General features: G+C 41.0%; 1 pseudogene and 2 gene segments (V, D, J or C); all 3 read right to left on the reverse strand.

The window, feature by feature from the left end:
* LOC125134937 (T cell receptor delta constant-like) overlaps positions 1–14,212 on the reverse strand; it is a 311,823-nt gene extending 297,611 nt beyond the window's left edge. The window contains 2 exon segments of the C gene segment in view: positions 13,673–13,976; positions 14,161–14,212. Of these exon segments, the coding sequence occupies positions 13,673–13,976; positions 14,161–14,212 (356 nt within the window).
* Positions 1–19,501, reverse strand: part of LOC125134938 (T cell receptor alpha chain MC.7.G5-like) — a 446,151-nt pseudogene that overhangs the window by 383,244 nt on the left and 43,406 nt on the right.
* Positions 5,564–6,384, reverse strand: LOC125134961 (T cell receptor alpha variable 14/delta variable 4-like). The segment is given in 2 exon segments: positions 5,564–6,087; positions 6,274–6,384. Coding segments are annotated over 2 exon segments (368 nt in total).

Consider the following 19,501-nt stretch of genomic DNA (forward strand, 5'->3'; position numbering starts at 1 on the left):
TCAGAAGAGCAAGATAAAATTTAACTTCAAAAGTTAGAAATTTCCTACTGGTCTAATAAAAAAAATTATAGGGAGCTCAGTTAAAATTCAAGTGCTACTGTGGAAACAAATAGTTGCAACCTATATGACAGAAAGAACTTCATGTTTATATGATATCACTGGGCTCAGTATGACAGGAAAAGGCAAAATTAGAATCCAGTCTAAAAGCCAAGTCAGCTGGTAATCAGGTCTCCCTGATCTGCTCCTGGAATGATGTTTTGAGCATCTTCTAGGTGGACGTTATCAGCTGTTACTGGTCTTGATACAGGAACCAATGACTTGAATGGTATTTATTCCTATTCCACATGAGTTCTATTCAACACATAATTTCTCATCCTTGCCTACACCCACGGGTGGCATGAATTGAGGATACTAAGGAGAAAAGAAGAGGAGGAAGAAATGGGAAAAGAAGATTTGCAAAGGAAAATGAAGCCGTTTTATAAGAGAGATGGAAATAAATATAAAGCAATTTCTCTGGATATTCTTGAAAGTGGTTATCATTAAAGAAATGGGACAGAATAAAATCAAACATCCTTCTCTGCTTTGATAACTAAGCTTATTCTTCCACTACAGAAACCAATATTTGGCCATTTAAAATTACACTATTAATTATCCCTTGCTTTTTTCCCATGAGAGGTCAACTCTTTGCTCTGCATCTGGGTGGGGTCTTACCCATGTCCTTGAAGCTGTGCACACACTCAATGTGAGATGATGAAATACAGGTGACAAAGGGGATGAAAGTGAATTATTTGCACTACTCAGTGATAACCTCTTCTTCATCCTGGAAGGAGCTTCTGGTTACACCAGTAACAGCCCCCTCTTGTGACTGTATATATTAACTCCTCTCCTTAGAATCAGGAACCCAGTCAATCAGCGACCTTTCAAGCTTTGTGTTTCAGCTCTAAGAAGTATTCCACAGGTGTTCCCTCTTGCCCTCTAGTGGCAAGATTCAGTGAAAAGCTTCCTCCAGGATACTGTAAAGATTGAATTATTTTCAGGCACTTGGGAAATTTAGAACACATTTCTGTGATATTTTCCTTTCTAAATCTCCCTCAATTGAATCCTCTTTAATTTCCTTATTATCTTGTACTTCTCATGTTGGAAGTCAGTTCCCAAAGCCCACATTATTCATCATTTACCATAGGATTTGGAACAGACTATGCACTTAATACTGATTTGTTGAGTGAAGGTATTAATTAATATATACTAGGAGAAGTTATATGGGTTGACTCTCAAAATTGTTCCAAACAAATCTAATTTTGTTGAAAAGTAATTGAACAAAAGTATCCAGCAGTGAAGATAAATGCAACAGTAGACCTTTGGGCAAAATTCAAATAGACAGCCCACCAGCTCTTACTTCCCACTCTCCAAAAAGGAAAATTCACAAATTTAGGAAAAGGAAAGCCTGGTTATTAGAATATGGTATTCTGGGAGTTCCCGTCGTGGTGCAGTGGTTAACGAATCCGACTAGGAACCATGAGGTTGCGGGTTCGGTCTCTGCCCTTGCTCAGTGGGTTAACGATCCGGTGTTGCCATGGGCTGTGGTGTGGTTTGCAGACGAGGCTCGGATCCCGTGTTGCTGTGGCTCTGGTGTAGGCCGGTGGCTGCAGCTCCGATTGGACCCCTAGCCTGGAAATCTCCACATGCGGTGGGAGTGGCCCAAGAAATAGCGAAAAGACCAAAAAAAAAAAAAAAAAGAGTATGGTATTCTATGGGATGGAGGTCCTGTAGTCAAGTTAATTTAATAAATATTCAGGGTGCATCTACTATGTGCCAGGTTTTAAAGTAACAATAGTAATTCAAGGCTGGTATAAATATATAAATGAAAGAAATATTGGGATTGCTAAAAGAAATATGAAATGATGAAAAGTAAGAGTCATCATGTCATATATTACATAGCACAAAAGTCAGGCCAACATTAGAACTTTTTTTTTTTTTTGTCTTTTTGTCTTTTTAGGGCCGCACTCAAGGTTTCCAGGCTGGGGGTCAAATCGTAGCTGTAGCAGCCAGCCTACACCACGGCCACAGCAACATGGGATCCAAGCTGCGTCTACAATCTATACCACAGCTCAAGGCAACACCAGATCCTTAACCCACTGAGTGAGGCCAGGGATCAAACCTGAGTCCTTATGGATAGTAGTCTGGTTTGTTAACCGCTGAGCCACGACAGGAACTCCAGGCCAATATTAGAACTTTTTATCTAGTGTTCACTACTGCAGTGTTCAGATGGTATTAAAACTGAGTAGTACCTGTAGAGTCGTCCCAGGTACAAAAGCCTCTTTGAGCCCCCTCCCCACCCCCTCCATTTTCTTGTTTGTAGAAAAAGGTTTTAGTCTCCTAGGTCTTCTGTGAGTTTCAAAGAGCAGATTTAAGAAGTAACTAATTAGGGAAGTAAGAGAACAGAGAAACAAAGGAAAAGCAAGATTAAATGGAAAGGAAGAAAAGCCAGCAGGCCTAGGTAGTCTCTAAAGATAACAGTGGAGGCCAACTGGGAATTGAAATTCTTTTTTTTTTTTTTTGGCCACACCCACGTCTTGTGGAAACTCCTGGGCAAGGGGTCAAACCACCAGTAGTAACCAGAGCCATGGCAGTGACAATGCTGGATCCTTAACCCGCTGAGCCACCAGGGAACTCTGGGAATCAAAATTCATAACCCATTATATAGGCTCTAAGTAAATAATAAAATGCCTCAGCCATTGCTTCTGCTCTTTCCTGGAAAGAAGCTAAGGGATCACAAGATTTACTTGTTTGCTCTATAGGAACCTGTAGGTCAATCACAGTTGCCAATGACACATCAAGTCATGAGATAGTGGCCAGGAAGTCTGCGACTGAGATCTTATCAGGCAGCTAGGATCACAAAGTCTCCCCTCTACTCTTGCCTTTTTTGCCTTTAAAAACTCTTCCTTAAAATCCATCTAGTAGGGAGTTCCCTTTGTGGCTCAGCAGTTAACGAACCCAACCAGGATCCATGAGGATGTGGGTTTGATCCCTGGCCTTGCTCATTGGGTTAAGGATCTGGCGTTGCTGTGAGCTGTGGTGTAGGTCGCAGACCCGGCTTGGATCCTGCATTGCTGTGGCTGTGGTGTAGGCCGGCAGCTGTAGCTCCGACTGGACCCCTAGCCTGGGAACCTCCATAAGCCTCGGGTGTGGCCTTGAAAAAAAATTCTTCCTTCAGGTTTCAGTCTGGGGATTATGATGTCCTTGTAAAATGTTTCCTCTTTTTTTTCTGTATTTATAATTCTGGGGCACCAGTCATGTTATAATAGGTTATGCTGTCAAAATGATCAAGTCTAAAACCTCAGTGGTTTGAGGAAAAAGTTGTTTATTTGCATATACATCGTTTATTTTGAATCCAGGTGATTCTCCAGGTCAGCTATATTACATGTTGTGATCTTTGAACTTCAGTTAATTGTGTCAATATACAACTCAACAATCACTGTAGTTGAGGAAGCAGAGATTAAAAGTTGAGCTAGACAGTTAAATGTCCCTGTCATGAAGTGACACATGTCGTTTCTACTCACACTTCTTTGGCCAAAGCAAGTCTTGTGGCCACGTTGATCTTCAGGAGGCAGGCAGCTCCCCTGGGTGTCTGGAAGGAGAGGGACCTGGGTATTGATGATCAGCTGCTGTGTGCTCAGCAGTCAGCCTTGGGACTTGTAACCTGAAACTCATGTTCTCTCTTCTCCCCATGCAGGAGACAGGCACTGCTTCTTCAAGGGAGAGGACTTGGAACCCCTTTTTAGTCACTCCTTCTGATTAAGATCAGGGTCTCTGGTTGATATTGTTTAGTCTTTATCAGGTTTTTTGTCTTTTTGGCATTTCTTGGGCCGCTCCCGTGGCATATGGAGGTTCCCAGGCTAGGGGCTGAATTGGAGCCATAGCCACTGGCCTACACCAGAGCCACAGCAATGCCAGATCCGACCCGCGTCTGTGACCTACACCACAGCTCACGGCAACGCTGGATCCTTAACCCACTGAGCAAGACCAGGGATCGAACCCGCAACCTCATGGTTGCTAGTTGGATTCACTAACCACTGAGCCACGATGGGAACTCCTCTTTCTCAGGTCTTAATCTGGCTCTTCTTGGTGGAAGATCTACAAAGAAACAAATAAGCAGAAAACAAACAAAACCAAAATACTGAACGTCATAACTACATGGGGCCTACATCATAACTACATGGCATTTTTACTGCTATATGGCTCTGGTTTGATCCCTGGCCCTGGAACTTTCACATGTGGCAGGTATGACCAATCAAGCAAAAAAAATTGAGGGTCTACTCCACACACTCAGAATTCAACTATGGAACAGTTATAGGATTGTACCATACAAGGTTCTCTTGGAAAAGAGAAAGAAGACGGACACATGGTGTTGGTCTGAAGCAAGTCTGCAATCCCAGGAGGCATTGCTTGTGGGACTTCTTACCCTCTTTTGATGAGACCCTGACTGCTTTATGTGGAGAATGCTCTTGATCATTGCTTTTCATATTCTCTGGCTCAGCCCTCAGAGATACTCTTCTTCCATTATCTTCTTTGGCCACTTGTTAAGGACTGTACCTTCTCTGGGAGATAAATAGATTTCTCAGCCCATTTTCTGCCTGGGTTTGGTAAGAGAAGAATTAAAGTTGACCCTTGAGCCATGCAGGGGTTAGGGGCCCAAATATCCTTGTAACTGAAAATCTGCTATAATATACAGTCGGCCCTCTGAATCTGTGGTTCCTTCATATTTGCAGGGCTGCCTGAGCAATTCAACCAGCCATAGATTGTATAGTACTGTAGTATTTACCACTGGAAAAAATCTCCATATAAGTGGACCCATGCAGTTCAAACCCTTGTTGTTCAAGGGTCAACTGTATTTTGAATCTTTTTTTTTTTTCTGTCTTTTTGTCTTTTTGCCATTCCTTGGGCCGCTCCTGCAGCATATGGGAGGTTCCCAGGCTAGGGGTCTAATCGGAGCAGTAGCCACCAGCCTACACCAGAGCCACAGCAACTCGGGATCCGAGCCGCGTCTGCGACCTACACCACAGGTCAGGGCAACGCCGGATCGTTAACCCACTGAGCAAGGGCAGGGACCGAACCCGCAACCTCATGGTTCCCAGTCGGATTCGTTAACCACTGTGCCATGATGGGAACTCCCTGAATCTTTAATAATCAGAGTTTGGTTTGGTCAAAACTGCTTTTGGCCATACAGCTCTGTCAAATGATTAGTTCCTTTCTTATCTCTTTGATTCTATTTAGAGGAACATATTTATATATTTAAAAATACCTAAAATGCACTTATGCATTTATAAAATCAGTTTCATAAAATTTACATATATAAAAATATATTCATAAAATGCATTCTTATATTTGTGAGTCCTATTAAAATCAACATGATCTGGGAAGATAAAATGAATGTAACTGTAGTTTCAGATCTGAGAATCCAACAATTGGAGAATTAGAAAACTACTTCTAATTTTCCTGAAATAAATGAGTTCATTCAATCTAACTATTTAGGAACAATTTGAAAAACTCTTTGTGACTTATTTTAACACATGATACTGGAATCTCAGGGAATAATGCTCTTTCATACACTAAACTTGAATATGGAGACATTTTTACAGAAGGAAAACTTACATGAGAAGGTCTCAGCTGAGCTACCACAGTGCCTGCCTTCTTCCTGTCTGTGGTTCATGGGATTTTCCTAAGCCTCGGAGCAGGTGGTTGCCTTTATGGAGCTCTAAGGTTTTTGATTACCTTCTTCTGTCATTTCTATTACTGTGGAAAGCACAGAAGTACCGCGCTGAGTCGGCCAGTTGTAAGGAAGAGATTGTGAAGCTGATAGATTTTTTTTCCTTTTGAAAGTTCACAGAGAAGCGATCCTTCCTTGCATTTGGCTTATTATCGTCCTGATAAATAAGGAAAGTTATTCCTCCACTGAGAGGCTGTTTGTACCAGTACAAAGTATAAGCTGTACTTGAGGTTTCATACGTGCAGTCCATGGTCACAGCCTTTCCTTCCTGCGCTGTGATTGTGGTCTGAGCTTGGGTACTTCTGCAGCCATGTTGGGTCCTTTGGAAAAAGAAGACAGGGTTGGTTCTCTGAAATGTCTCGTGGGTCACAAGGGCTAGATTAATTTACGACACAATTTCAAAGAAAGGGATCATACCGTGTTTCACTCCCCACCCCCCAACCCTCAGTGAGCCAGCCTCGAGTTTTAAAGGGAAGATGAGGGCTGGTGTTTAGGGCCACACATACTGAAGCCAAAGGAAGCCATCCATGCCCACAGCAGGCCGGCACAGAGCATGATGGAAATTCTTCTCGGGTTGAAATTTCTCTTGTTCTTACTCCAGCAGAGATCAGCCCTTCTCTGAGTACCTGAGGGCGGAGTTCCTGGGGCTTTTAGACGTTTCTGCCCCCAAACAGGAAATTATGTTCATAAGGAGGGTGTTACATGCAGTCTATTCAGAGACTGAAACATTTACTCCTCCCCAAACTGCTCTTTTGTTTTGATGTTTTTCTGGAGAGATACCTTTGAAAAATGGCCATTGTATTTAGCAAAGTAGAGGATGAAGTTTAATTATCTTTTTGTTATTGAATTCTTGCTTAATACCATTGTGATCAGAGACTAAGTTATGAATGATTTAAATCCTCTGACAGTAAGCCTGGCTTGAAGATCCAGAATATAGTCAACTGTGAAAACTATTCCATGTGCATTTGAAACTAATCTGCATTCTGCTGTTTTGGGGAAAAGTGTTCTACGTATGTAAGTCAGGCAAAGAATGTAATTATGTGTTATAAATAGAGATTATTTTCTCTGTGTTTCTACCAAGAGATATATGTTAGTGCCTACCGCTAGTGTCGTATATTTGCTTATTGATTAAAAAAAAATCGACAAATTCTACTAGTTTAATTTTACTGATTACCTCTACTGATTTATGTTTGCTATATTTCAAAGTTATGCTCTTCAGCATGTATAAAATAGAATTGTTCTATCTTCCTGGTAGAGTATGCATTTAATCATTTCGGAGTGTTGCTCTGTGTTCCTAGTAACAATTTCCAATTTAATGTCCACTTTATCTGATATTGGTACACCTACTCAGATTTCTTTTGGTTAGGGACTCTAAATGTCTTGTTATCCATATGCGAAAGAATTAAGTTGTGTCTATATCTCCTGCCATATTAAAAAATTAATCTGAAATGGAGTTCCCTTCGTGGTTCATTGGTTCATGAACCCCACTAGGATCCATGAGGATGCAGATTGGTTGGATCCCTGGCCTTGCTCAGTGGGTTAAGGATCCGGCGTTGCTAAGAGTTTTGGTGTAGGTCGCAGACACAGCTCAGATCCGGGGTTGCTGTGACTGTGGCATACGCTGGCAGCTGTAGCTCTGACTTGACCCCTAGCCTGGGAACTTCTATATGCTGCAGTGTGGCCCTACCCCCCCCCCCCAAAAAAAAAAAACAAATAAAAAAAACCCACCTGAAATGGATCAATGACTTCAATGTACAAGCTGAAACTATGAAACCCTTAGAAGAAATCATAGATGTAAATCTTTGTAACCTTGGATTAAGCAGTTGTTTTAAAATATGACATCAGAGCACAAGTAATTAAAGAAAAACAGATAAATTAAACTTCATCAAAATTAAAAATTCTGTTTCAAAAGAAACAGAAAGTGAAAAAGACAATCCACAGAATGGGAGAAACTATTTGCAAATCATATCTGTTAAGGGTTGAATATTCAGAGTATATAAAGAACTCTTACAAGGCAATAATAAAAAGACAAATAACCCAAGGAAAAAATGAATTTTAATAGTGTTTTTACTAGGCTGCTGGGAATAGTGGGGATGTGGGTGTGAAGTAATGTTATTTTTCTATATACATTATGTATACTTTCATTATATATCTTTCTGTATAATTTAAAATTTTCTACCATATGCATTTATTACCTATTCAAAAATCCAAGAATAATTTGTGTTAAAAATATTTTTACTACCAACCAATTAGATGGTTGGAACTTTCTCCCCCCTTCTCCCAGGGGAGGGGAGAGGGCCTCGAGTTTGAACTGATGGCCAATGGCCAATGATGCAATCATTAACTATATAATGAAGCCTTCCTAAAACTCCCCAAAAATTGGGTTTGGAGGTGTTCTGGGTTGGTGAACACATGGAGGTACTGTGAGAGTGGCTCCCTGGAGTGGGCATGAAAGCTCCGCAGTCTTTCCCACACACCTCACCCTATGCCTCCCTTCCATCTGGTTGTTCCCGAGTAATATCCTTTTAATGATAAACTGGAAACCTAGTAAATAAAATCTTTCTCTGAGTTCTGTGAGCTGCTCCTCCAATTTAATTGATATTGAGAAGGAGGTCGCGGGAACGTCTGAGCTATAGGAAGTCAGACAGAAGTACAGGTAATAACCCAGGCTTGTGCTTGGCATCTTGAGTTGAAGTTGTTGGAAACTTGTTGGGATTGGCATCTGAAGTGAGGGAAGGGGTGGTGGAGGCAGCCTTGTAGGACTGAGCCCTCACCTGTGGGATATGATGCCATCTCCAGGTAGATAATAGCAGAATTGAGTTGAAGGGAAGGACACAGCTGGTGTCCAGAGGACTGCTTGGTGTTGTATGAGAAGCTCTCCGCCCATGTACATGTTGGAGTTGGGTCCAGGAACCCAAAAGGATTGTCCTCCCCAAGAGATTTGAGTTGATCAGCTATAACAGCTGGAATAATCATGTATAATTCCAAATACTGCCCTTCATATGTTGGTTTTTTTATGGCATTCTGTGTGGGAAAAAATAGAAACGTGATCATATCTGAGGAGTGTGGCTTTACACGTGGTCCGTGGAGGTCTCAGCGAGCCGTGAGGGAGTTCTTCCTAGAATGAATTCAACAACTTCCTTTCTAGATCTTATCTTACACATTTTATCCACCAGCTGTTAAAAAAAAAAAAAATTGGGTAAGGTTTGTAAGTTTTCCCTGAGAATATGGGTGGGAAGAGGCAATTGCCTCAACTGCCTCTTTATAAAAACAGTTTTGGGCTTTTTATAAAGTTATTCATTTTATATATATATGTATATGAAGAACTTTATATATATATATGAAGAACTTTATATATATATATATAAGTTATATATATATATATATTACTTAATAGTGGGCTCTCTGAGACAACAGAAGTATGTTGCAGGTCTTCTAGCTGTGATGGTGATATGATGAGCCTGATTGTTTTTGTTACTTTCTGGAATTTGTTACTTTCAAAAAATTTTGATTCTCTTGCCTTGGTTTCTGCATTGTGTGCTGAGTAACGAGGAATGGTATCTCCCCACTGGGAGGACTTTTATACCAATACAATACAACCCTCTACAACCCTGGTGCCATATGAACGGTCTAGTTCCACGATCTCACACTCCTGCCTCGATATTGTTGGTTAGAACTGCATGAACTGGAGTTCCCGTTGTGGCGCAGTGGTTAACGAATCCGACTAGGAACCATGAGGTTGCGGGTTCGGTCCCTGCCCTTGCTCAGTGGGTTAACGATCCGCCGTTGCCATGAGCTGTGGTGTAGGTTGCAGACGCGGCTTGGATCTTGCGTTGCCGTGGCTCTGGAGTAGGCCGGCAGCTACAGCTCCGATTCGACCCTTAGCCTGGGAACCTCCATATGCCGCTGGAGCGGCCCAAGAAATGGCAAAAAGACAAAACAAAACAAAACAAACAAACAAAAAAACTGCATGAACTGGGACATACTGGATCCTGTAAGACAGAAGAAATAATCTTGATCCCCTGAGCTGACCAGTAAGAAAGTTGCCAAGAATATCTAGGGCAGGGGTTCAATCTTCATTCAAGGCAGGAGTCAAATTCTGATTCGTTTCCCCTTTCTTATTTTCCTGGAGTGTTTTGTCACAGTTGGCCATTTTCATCCCCTCTGCCCCTTCCCACTTTCTCCTCCCCATCCAAAACTGTCATCAGCCTCACTATGAACAACTGTCCCTACCGAGGAAGGCAGAGGCCATCGGTGCCCATCATATGCTGAGAAGACTCATGTTGGCACCTCTGGCTCTAGGAAACTACTTCCTGTTCTGAGCCTGCTCAGTCTATTTGGTTCCGTGTAAAGCTCCACCTAGAGTTGTTGGAGGTGAACAAGGCAGCTGTCTCAGAACAAAACTGGTCCTGGTGGGGAAGGGGTAGGATGATTTGCCAGATCATATCCTGTTCATACTTGGATAGACTAAGTTGAGCCACTAGATGTGTATAAGATAGCCCCTTTCCTCCTGAAAGAGTTGTTCATTTATTCTGCAGAAATTTGGAGACCATGTAAATTTATCCTCAAGTTTAGACTGACATTAAGAAAATACAATGCCTTATACAACACGTTTTCTTTCCTAAATGAAGAAACCACATTTTAAATTAAAATGCAGATATAGCTTTGTATCTTTGTAAGGGATGGGTATATATTACTACACACAAAATTCCATGGTAGAAATTTCAAAACCCATTCATTCTTTTCTGTGTCTCCTGTCTGTTCATGTTTTCAAACACTTTACTTTAACCTTATGCCCACTTCTCTGATTATCTTAGGCTTCTGGTTGTGATCTAAGTAACTATATTTCATTAGGACAAGGGGAAGTTTCCATTCTATTCAATGTTATTTGTCCTGGGCTCAGATATAAGGGAAGAGCATTTCTCTGATGACATATTATTTCCTATGATTCAAGATCACTAGCCAGTCTGTGAGATGAGGAGGAAAATTATCTTTTTTTCTCTATTCTCACTTTCAGCCCCTCATGCTGCCCAACTAAAAGGAAAAATCCCATTTGGGCAAACTGGTGAGAGGTGTCACATTGATAGTTCGGAGTATCCTAGGCAAAGCTGAAAATCAACCAGAATAAAGCACAGTGAGAAGAGAAGTGGAGATCTGTCTAAAAATGGAAGCTCTTCTCAATGACATTTCCCCCAAATCTGATCATGCCATTTCCTGGCTTAAAGCTCTTTTAAACATTTATTTATTTATTCACCATCCTTATAATGAGACGGGATATCCAGCAGAGGAAAAAAAAAAATGTTCCTTTTCATTTTCACACAGGAATGGAGAGACAAAAGTAGTTCGCATACATAGCTCAGGTCATATGGCAATTCACTCTGGCTTTTGAACCTGAAATTTATGTGCTTCTCTCTTTCATCTACAATACCTACCATACCTTACATAATTACCTATCCAGCAATTACATACTTATCACAAAAATAATGTTAAATTAGATACGGTCTTAAGAGCAAGGCCCCCCTTTTGCATTTTATGTTGCAGCCATTGAATTTCCCTCGAGTTCTCTTTTTTCCTGGGTGAGTCTTTCTGCTTAGTGCCCTGTGGGACCCCTGGTTGGGACAGCATCTGTGGCTCCTTCAGGTTTAAGCTCAGCCTGTAGAGGTCTGGGTATCACTGTGTCCATGTGAATGGGCTGGGAGGCAGTGATGTATAAGGGGTTTTGCTGCCTTCTCTCATTAAACACGGCAGCAATTTTGCCATGAGTCTTCCCTAACATCAAGAAGATGGGATGGACCTTCACCCTGCCTCTGCCTGTACCAGTGTAAGGAATATGATGTCACAGAGGAATTGCAGTTGATGGTGACGTCTCCCGCCTCTCAGATGACTCTGCTCCACCTCTTGCCTTCTCATGCCTGATCAGAAAGGACAGTTGAAGGACATAGAAAATCTTCATGAGATCTCCACCTCATAAAAAGAAAGATTTTTCATCCCTCCTTCCTTACTCAAAACACAGATATCATCACATAATTGCAGAATATTTTTCACATTTTTTCTTATGTCTGATTCTCAAAAGAGCTCTCCTCGGACAGAAAGGTGACTCGATTCCTGCCCTCAGGGCACTGAAACCATTTTAAACCTCTTCTAGACTGAACCTCATACTGACAGGCCAACTTCCACAACAGGGGGCCCAAAAGCCCTGTCGTCATCCTTGATTCCCCAGCAAACCCAATAGACCAAGTCAGCTTCTGAATGGGCTTCCTCAGCATGAGATACTTTGAGCTCAGAGTGAGTGAGGCCTGTTGCAGTAGTTTCCAAATTACGGTAACTTTGCGGGCAACAAATCAAGGACTTTACAACACTTTCACCATTTACACAGAACTATATACATCTGTCTAAGATACTTGAAACAGCGCCTTCCTGTGGCCAGACTGAGAAATGTTCATTAAAATGTACATTTTGGCTTTTCTTGAAAAAGTTTATTTCCAAGATATGTCTTGTTTTGTTTTTGTTTTTTGGAGTCTTTTTTGATATAAAGAAGGGGGTCTATCAATATACTGTGTTAGAGAGCGAATTACTCCGATATTAAGAGAAAAGAAAAAAATCAAGAGAAAATATATACAATTATATATGCATATATGAAAATAATATTTCAAATATGTAACATTTCAGTATACCATTTGCTTCTTCAGAGCCCTTTCAGTGCTCATCAATGCCTTCAAGATAATGTACAAGCATCTTGGAGTTTCTGTCGTGGCTCAGTGGTTAACAAATCTGACTAGGAACCATGAGGTTGCAGGTTTGATCCCTGGCCTTGCTCAGTGGGTTAAGGATCCAGCATTGCCATGAGCTGTGGTGTAGGTTGCAGACGCAGATCGGATCTGGTATTGCCGTGGCTCTGGTGTAGGCCAGTGGCTATAGTTCCGATTGGACCCCTAGCCTGGGAACCTCCATGTGCTACGGGTGCAGCCCTGGAAAAGGCAAAAAGACAGAAAAAAAAAAAAAAAGATAATGGACAAGCATCTTATAATGCCTTCATAAAGTGGTTTCTGCGTATTGCTTTAGTTTCATATTTATTGTTGCCCATTTGGATTGTGTGCTCCAGCCGTTCTGAGTGAGTTTAATGTCAACCTCCAAAACAAAATCTTGACTTTACTTTTGCACATTCTATTTCTCTTTTTCTGTATACTCTTCCCTTGACTTCATTTTTGACTCTTTTATAAGTTTTTTTTTTTTTTCAAATTGAGACATAACCTTTCTTAGGTAGCCTTACCCCGTTCCTCCATATCTTGTTTCCCATTTACATGCCTCTGTTAGGTGGTCATATTTAACTTTTTGCCTGTGGTAACCTTGATTACAGTATTTTGCAATACACTCTAATATATTACATGCTTCCCGATGGTAGATACAATATCTATCTCTCTCCTGTATTGGAATCTAGGACACATAGTAATTTTCAAATGAATAAATTATTAGGAGAATCTCTAGAAAATAAAGAACACATTTGGTAGCTTCACAAAGACTTGGCTTCCCCATCTAGGATGTGTCTTTCCCCCAGAATATAGGGGGAACAGGATATTCTCACCCCAGGAGCTAGTGGGAAAAGGAATATCATCAGAGACTGGTGTTTTAGCTAAACCAGAAACCTCTCTTGGAAAGTAAAAAGGAGGATGGTTGGACTCCTGGACACCCTAAAGCCCAGGGAACGTTTGTAACTCATTTGTAGGACTTGCCAAGTATTGGTCTTCCTTGAAGCTCAGCTGCCTCACCCACTTGAGAGCACACCTTGTCATTCTGCCATGTGTAAAGGAACACACGTGTGTGTGCCTCTCAGTCCGGACCCAGGAGCAGGGTTTGCTTGGACACAGTTGCAGGTTTGGGTACAGACTGTGGGTGCCTGGGGATCACTGTGCTGGGCTGAGCAGAGGTACGAGGCTGAGTCTCCAGAGTGGGAGGACGAGATGTGCAGAGAGAGGTGTTTGGCACTTTTGTTGTGGAAGACCGTGAATCTTCCATCCTTATTTTTCTCCAAAGCTGAACATATTGATATGAGGAATATGGGACTTTTTGCTGGGTATTTTTGTACCATTGGAAGACTCAAACATAGTATCATAGTCACAGTTCAGAATGAAAATCCCTCCTTCTTGCACACTCAGGGATGGAGGGTTTTATCTAATCTGCTGGTCGCCATTCTTCTGTTGACTCTTCACCCCTGTTTGGAAAGAGAGTAACAGATTTAAAATTTTATTTTTCAAGTCCCCATGGTAAACCATCATGAGCCAGAAAACATAACAAAATAATACCCCCCTCCCTCAATTATCCTATCTCCCAGCTTTGTAGTGTTCCTTGGAGATTTTCTACTCTGAGGATATTCAAACCCCTAGCCCATAACTCACAGTCAGGCTGCAGCCACATAATCAACAATGATGCTCCCAGGAGCTTGCCCATTTCTCCTGCGAAGACTCAGATTGTTCTCTCTCCTGTCTAAGCAAACATAAATCCGACTGCAACTGCCTACATGTCATTCATTTCCCTCCACAGGGCCTTCTATTTCATAGGAACAACCCTCTTTTTAACCAAAGTTATCCTTTGGTATCCTCTTAACCAAAGTTATGAAAGGAAGGAAGCACTGCCCCCTTTTCATCCAAATGTAGGAAATTTCTGAAAATGCATTTCCATATTTCCTGAAGATCAGTTTGCAAACCTTCCCCATAAAAAGTTAAAATTAGAGATTGTAAGAGAAAGAAAGGTTTTCAGAGATTCCATAATTTCTCTATATATGTACATATATATTTTGCAAGTGGAGATGATAACTGAGGATATAAAGAATTATATAAGGACAAACAGGTGGCACTTTGTCACCTGGCATACTTAGACACCTTATTTAAAAATATTAAGGAGTTCCCGTCATGGTGCAGTAGAAACGGATCTGACTAGGAGCCATGAGGTTGCGGGTTTGAACCCTGGCCTCACTCAGTGGGTTAAGGATCCAGCGTTGCCATGGGCTGTGGCGTAGGTTGGAGACTCGGCTTGGATCTGGCCTTGCTGTGGCCCTGGCATTGGCCGGCGGCAACAGCTCTGATTCTACCTCCTAGCCTGGGAATCTCCATGTGCTGCGGGTGCGGCCCTAAAAAATACATATATATATATATTTTTGTATATATGTATATATTAAGGAGTTCCTGCTGTGGCGCAACGGGATCTTTGGCATCTCTGGAAAACTGGGTCGCAGGTTCAATCCCTGGTCCTGCACAGTGGGTTAAGAATCCAGTGTTGCCATAGGGCATAAGTCACAACTGTGGCTTGGATCTGATCCCTGGCCTGGGAACTCCATATGCTGCAGGGCAGCCAAAAAAGGAAAAAAAAATTTAGAATCGGTATCTTGAGGGACACATAAGGGTATGATATATATATATTTTAATACAACAGTTCCAAATTTAGAACACAGGTAGTTTGGAATCCTTGCATTCAATGTCATTGCATCCCCACGTGGTCTTCAGAGGTGCCATTTTTGCCCTGGTTAAATAAATGCCACAAGAAATTAAATCTGAAGTAAATTCTGTCACTTCTCCTAAAAACATAAACAAGCACAGCAAAATCTATCCTCTGTATTCAATCACCCTCTAAATGGAATCATCTCTCTTATAACTTGGATAAGATCATTTAGTGTGTTCTGTATCCTCAGGTGAGAAAAAAATTACATAATCCCGTAAAGTTTATAGGCAGAATGAGGCCATCTTATGGGAAGGTACTAGAAGATGCCAAAAAGGCAGAATATTTGTTTTCCTTTACTCTGGGTCCACATCTAGCTTGTCTCCACATTTTGATCCAAATTAAGAAGCAAGAAGAATCTACTGTGCTTTCAATGCCAAGTCAGGCAATTAATGATCGAAGCTAAGGATAAATCCCCAAATAATATTTTAATTGGATGCTATATGATGCAGGTAATAACATGCAGAAGCTTTAAATTATTTTGTCTCCCTCTAAAAAAGATTAGCTTCCTTAAATTATCACTTAGATTCTGTTGAGGCTTACTTTAATCTCTGTTAGGGCAGGGGTTTTTTTGTATTTGTTTGATTTTGTTTTTCAATTTCCTTTTGTAGTTGGAGTTAGCCCTTACTCCTAACATGTAGTCCTTATTCTGGTGACTCAATTGAAAGTCCAAGGTGTTTACCAAAATTCTTCACTCCGGAAAGACCAGAGCTCCAATGTCTTCCCCAACACAGTGCAGCCTCTGAAATCTCCTTGGAGTTTTCAGACCCTCAGGAGCTGTTTCCTTTTTTCTAACTCTGTGAATTTTTATCACGTTTATAGTTGTACAATGATCATTACAATCCTATTTTATAGCATTTCCATCCCAAACTCCCAACCCATTCCCCGCCACCACCACCACCTCCCAACCTGTAGGAGCTGTTTTCTGCTAGGCTTCCCAGTGTCTCTCTCTGTGCATGTGCGTCTTACATCTAGGTTCAGAAAACCCCCTCTACAGATTTTAGGGTCCTTTTACACAAGGCTCACTTCTCTCCAATACCCTTTTCCTCAAATTTCAGTGATATTAGCAGTGCTAATTCTGATCTCTGTTTCCTCCCCCCAGCAAGCTGCCACTCTCTGCTGGGGCTCCAAGTCCTTGTGCTGGGGTTTAGAAAATACTTCCAAGACATGCTAAGTGAATGTGGGAGTCATTTTGCAGGCTTGCTTTCTCCCATGGACTGAAACCTTTCACTGTCTACATGCCTTGAAAACACTTGTTTCAGATGTTTTTCCTGTTGTAGAGTCGTTAACAGAAGATTATTTCACTATCAGCTCTACTACAAGAACCAGAAAATCTGCTTTCCTCTTAAGATAATATTTTGGTATATGTTTTCTCTCTTTTATTTTTTCCTTCCAGTTTTATTGAGATATACTTGACACACAGCCCTATAGCAGTTTAAGGTGTAATGATTTGACTTCCATATGTCATGAATTAATTATCACAATAAGTTTCACGAACAACCATCATCTCATAAAATTATAGAAGTAAATATTTTTTCCTTTTGATGAGAACTCTTAGGATTTACTCTCCTAGCAACTCGTAACAAAAAGCCATGTTAATTATATTTCTCACATTGTACACTGCATCCCTAATACTTACTTATATTATAACTGGAAGTTTGTACCTTTTGGCCTTTTTCTCCCACTTCCCTCTCCCGTGACCTCCTGCCTCTGGTAACTACAGATTTGCTCTCTCTTTCTGAGTTTGTTTGTTTGTTTTTGAAATACAATTGACCTTTCATGCAATGTTAATTCCTTTTATACAAGACAGGGATTTGTCATTTCAAAATAATCACCACAATAAGTCTAGTTATCATCTTTCACCATACAAAGACATTGCATTGACAATATTCCCCACACCGTACCTTTCATGTTTGAGACTCCTTTATTTTGCAGCTGGAAGTTTGTACTTAATCTTCCTCACTTATTTCTTTCCTCCCCCACCCCTCTCCCTCCTGGCAACCATGTGTTTGTTCTCTGTATTCATAATTCTGTTTCTTTTTTGGTATGAATGTTCATTTGTTTTTTTTTTTTTTTTTTTAGGGCTGCACCCGTGGCATATGGAGGTTCTCAGGCTAGGGGTCTAACTGGAGCTGTTGCTGCTGGCCTTCACCACAGCCACAGCATCACCAGATTCGAGCTGCGTCTGCGACCTACACCACAACTCACGGCAACATGTTTTTTATTTTTATTTTATATTTTATTTTATTTTATTTTTTCGCTTTTTAAGGCTGCTCCCAAGGCATATGGAAGTTTCCAGGCTAGGGGTCCAATTGGAGTTGGAGATGCTGGCCTACATCACAGCTCACGGCAATGCCAGATCCTTAACCCACTGAGCAAGGCCAGGGATTGAACCCACCACCTCATGCTTCCCCGTCAGATTTGTTTCTGCTGCGGCAACAACGAGAACTCCTGTTTTGTTTTTTAGACTTCACAGATAAGTTAAATCATGCAGTCTTTGTCTTTCTATTTCCTCTCTTTTAAAGGCAACTGTCATTTTTATTCAACAGTCAGAATGTATCATGTGTATGTAACATATTTATCATATTTGTGCAGCTTATTTAAAAATGCTCTCTGCATTTAAAAGGAGGAGCAGAGTCGCTGGAGAACTAATAATTCTTATCATTAATTAGTTTCACGATTCTTTTCATTGGCCTTAATGCAGTTATACTTGTCTGCTCTCTGTGAGAATGTGGGTGTGCTTCGAGATTTTTGTTCCCCGTATCCTTCACCCTACCATATTATAATATAAAGATTACTCGCTTCAGGGACTATTATGCTTTATTTTAAGTCTCTCGTAACTTGAGAGTCATCCATGTAGTGTTTTATCACTTGCAAATTATATTTTAGGTCTTAAATTAGCCATGATCTGACTTGCTTCACACCCACCTATGCTTTTCCTCAAATGGGGATATTTTCCCTCCAACCTCCTTTGCCCTGTAGCCTAGTTAACTTCTGTTAAACTATTAGGTTTCAAGCTGAGGCACCACATAATGTAGGACTCTATCTGACTGATAGCTATTTGTTTTTATAATACCCTTTGCTCTCTCAATGTAGTTCTTTCTCATGTTATAGGAACTGTGTGACAAAATTGTGTTTGCCCTGGACTATATAGATGACAAGGGATGGAACTCTTTGCTTACTGAAGCTCCCTATCCAGTACCTAACATATATTCAGTGCATGTTTGTTGAATGATTGAATGTCTGAACCTTGTGACTAATAGTTTGTGGGCAGTATTGTCCTCACTTTAGAGATGAGGATTTTAGGGTAGGTACAAAGAAGGTGATTCACTTGCTCAAGGTGATATTGCATCCTAATGACTGGAAATTAGTTTTTCCAGTGGTCTTTCTAAAATATAACAAAGAGGAAAATGATATAAATGATACAAGTACATATTATTGAATATGAACAAAATTAGCAGTTTGTACTGTAAGATGTTGGACAAAAAATGTGAAGGATGAAAGCATTGCTCTTTCTTTGTCACTTTAAAGTTTGACCTTATGACTTCCCTTCATGCATGACCATAATATAGGTTAAGAATAAACAGCATTCTGGATGAAAATACCCATTTTAACACAGAGCCTTACAGCTGGGTTTGAGGGATTTTCTAACTGGAATTACTGATTCACTGATTCTCTAATTCAGAGATTAGGATGTTATGACTAGTTCTGTTCAGGAAAGAGATGATAGTTACTAGATTGAATATTCATCAGCATTTCCAATTTTTTTGAAAGTGAAACTGCTTTTTTTTTTTTTTTCCCAGGGTACAATTCCCAATACCATGTTGGAAGTGGGTAAAGACATTCAGACATCTCTACCTCGTTGTTGGGTTTGGGGACTGCAACCACACATCTGGGCTCAGGTGCCTGGGGAAGCTCTGTCTTCTCAGCATGAGGAAGATGATTGAGTCTCTGGTCTGATGTGCGGAAAGCTCTGCCCATCCTTCACACTAATAGGGGTCCTTTGTTTTTGCTCCTCCTTTCTTTTCCATTTAAATGTATTTTTTTTGTCTTTTGTCTTTTTGGTTGTTGTTGTTGTTGCTATTTCTTCGGACGCTCCCGCGGCGTATGGAGGTTCCCAGGCTAGGGGTCGAATCGGAGCTGTAGCCACCGGCCTACGCCAGAGCCACAGCAACGCGGGATCCGAGCCGCGTCTGCAACCTACACCACAGCTCACGGCAACGCCAGATCGTTAACCCACTGAGC

The sequence above is a fragment of the Phacochoerus africanus genome, chromosome 9, assembly GCF_016906955.1.
Source record: "Phacochoerus africanus isolate WHEZ1 chromosome 9, ROS_Pafr_v1, whole genome shotgun sequence".
Classification (NCBI taxonomy): Eukaryota; Metazoa; Chordata; class Mammalia; order Artiodactyla; family Suidae; genus Phacochoerus; species Phacochoerus africanus.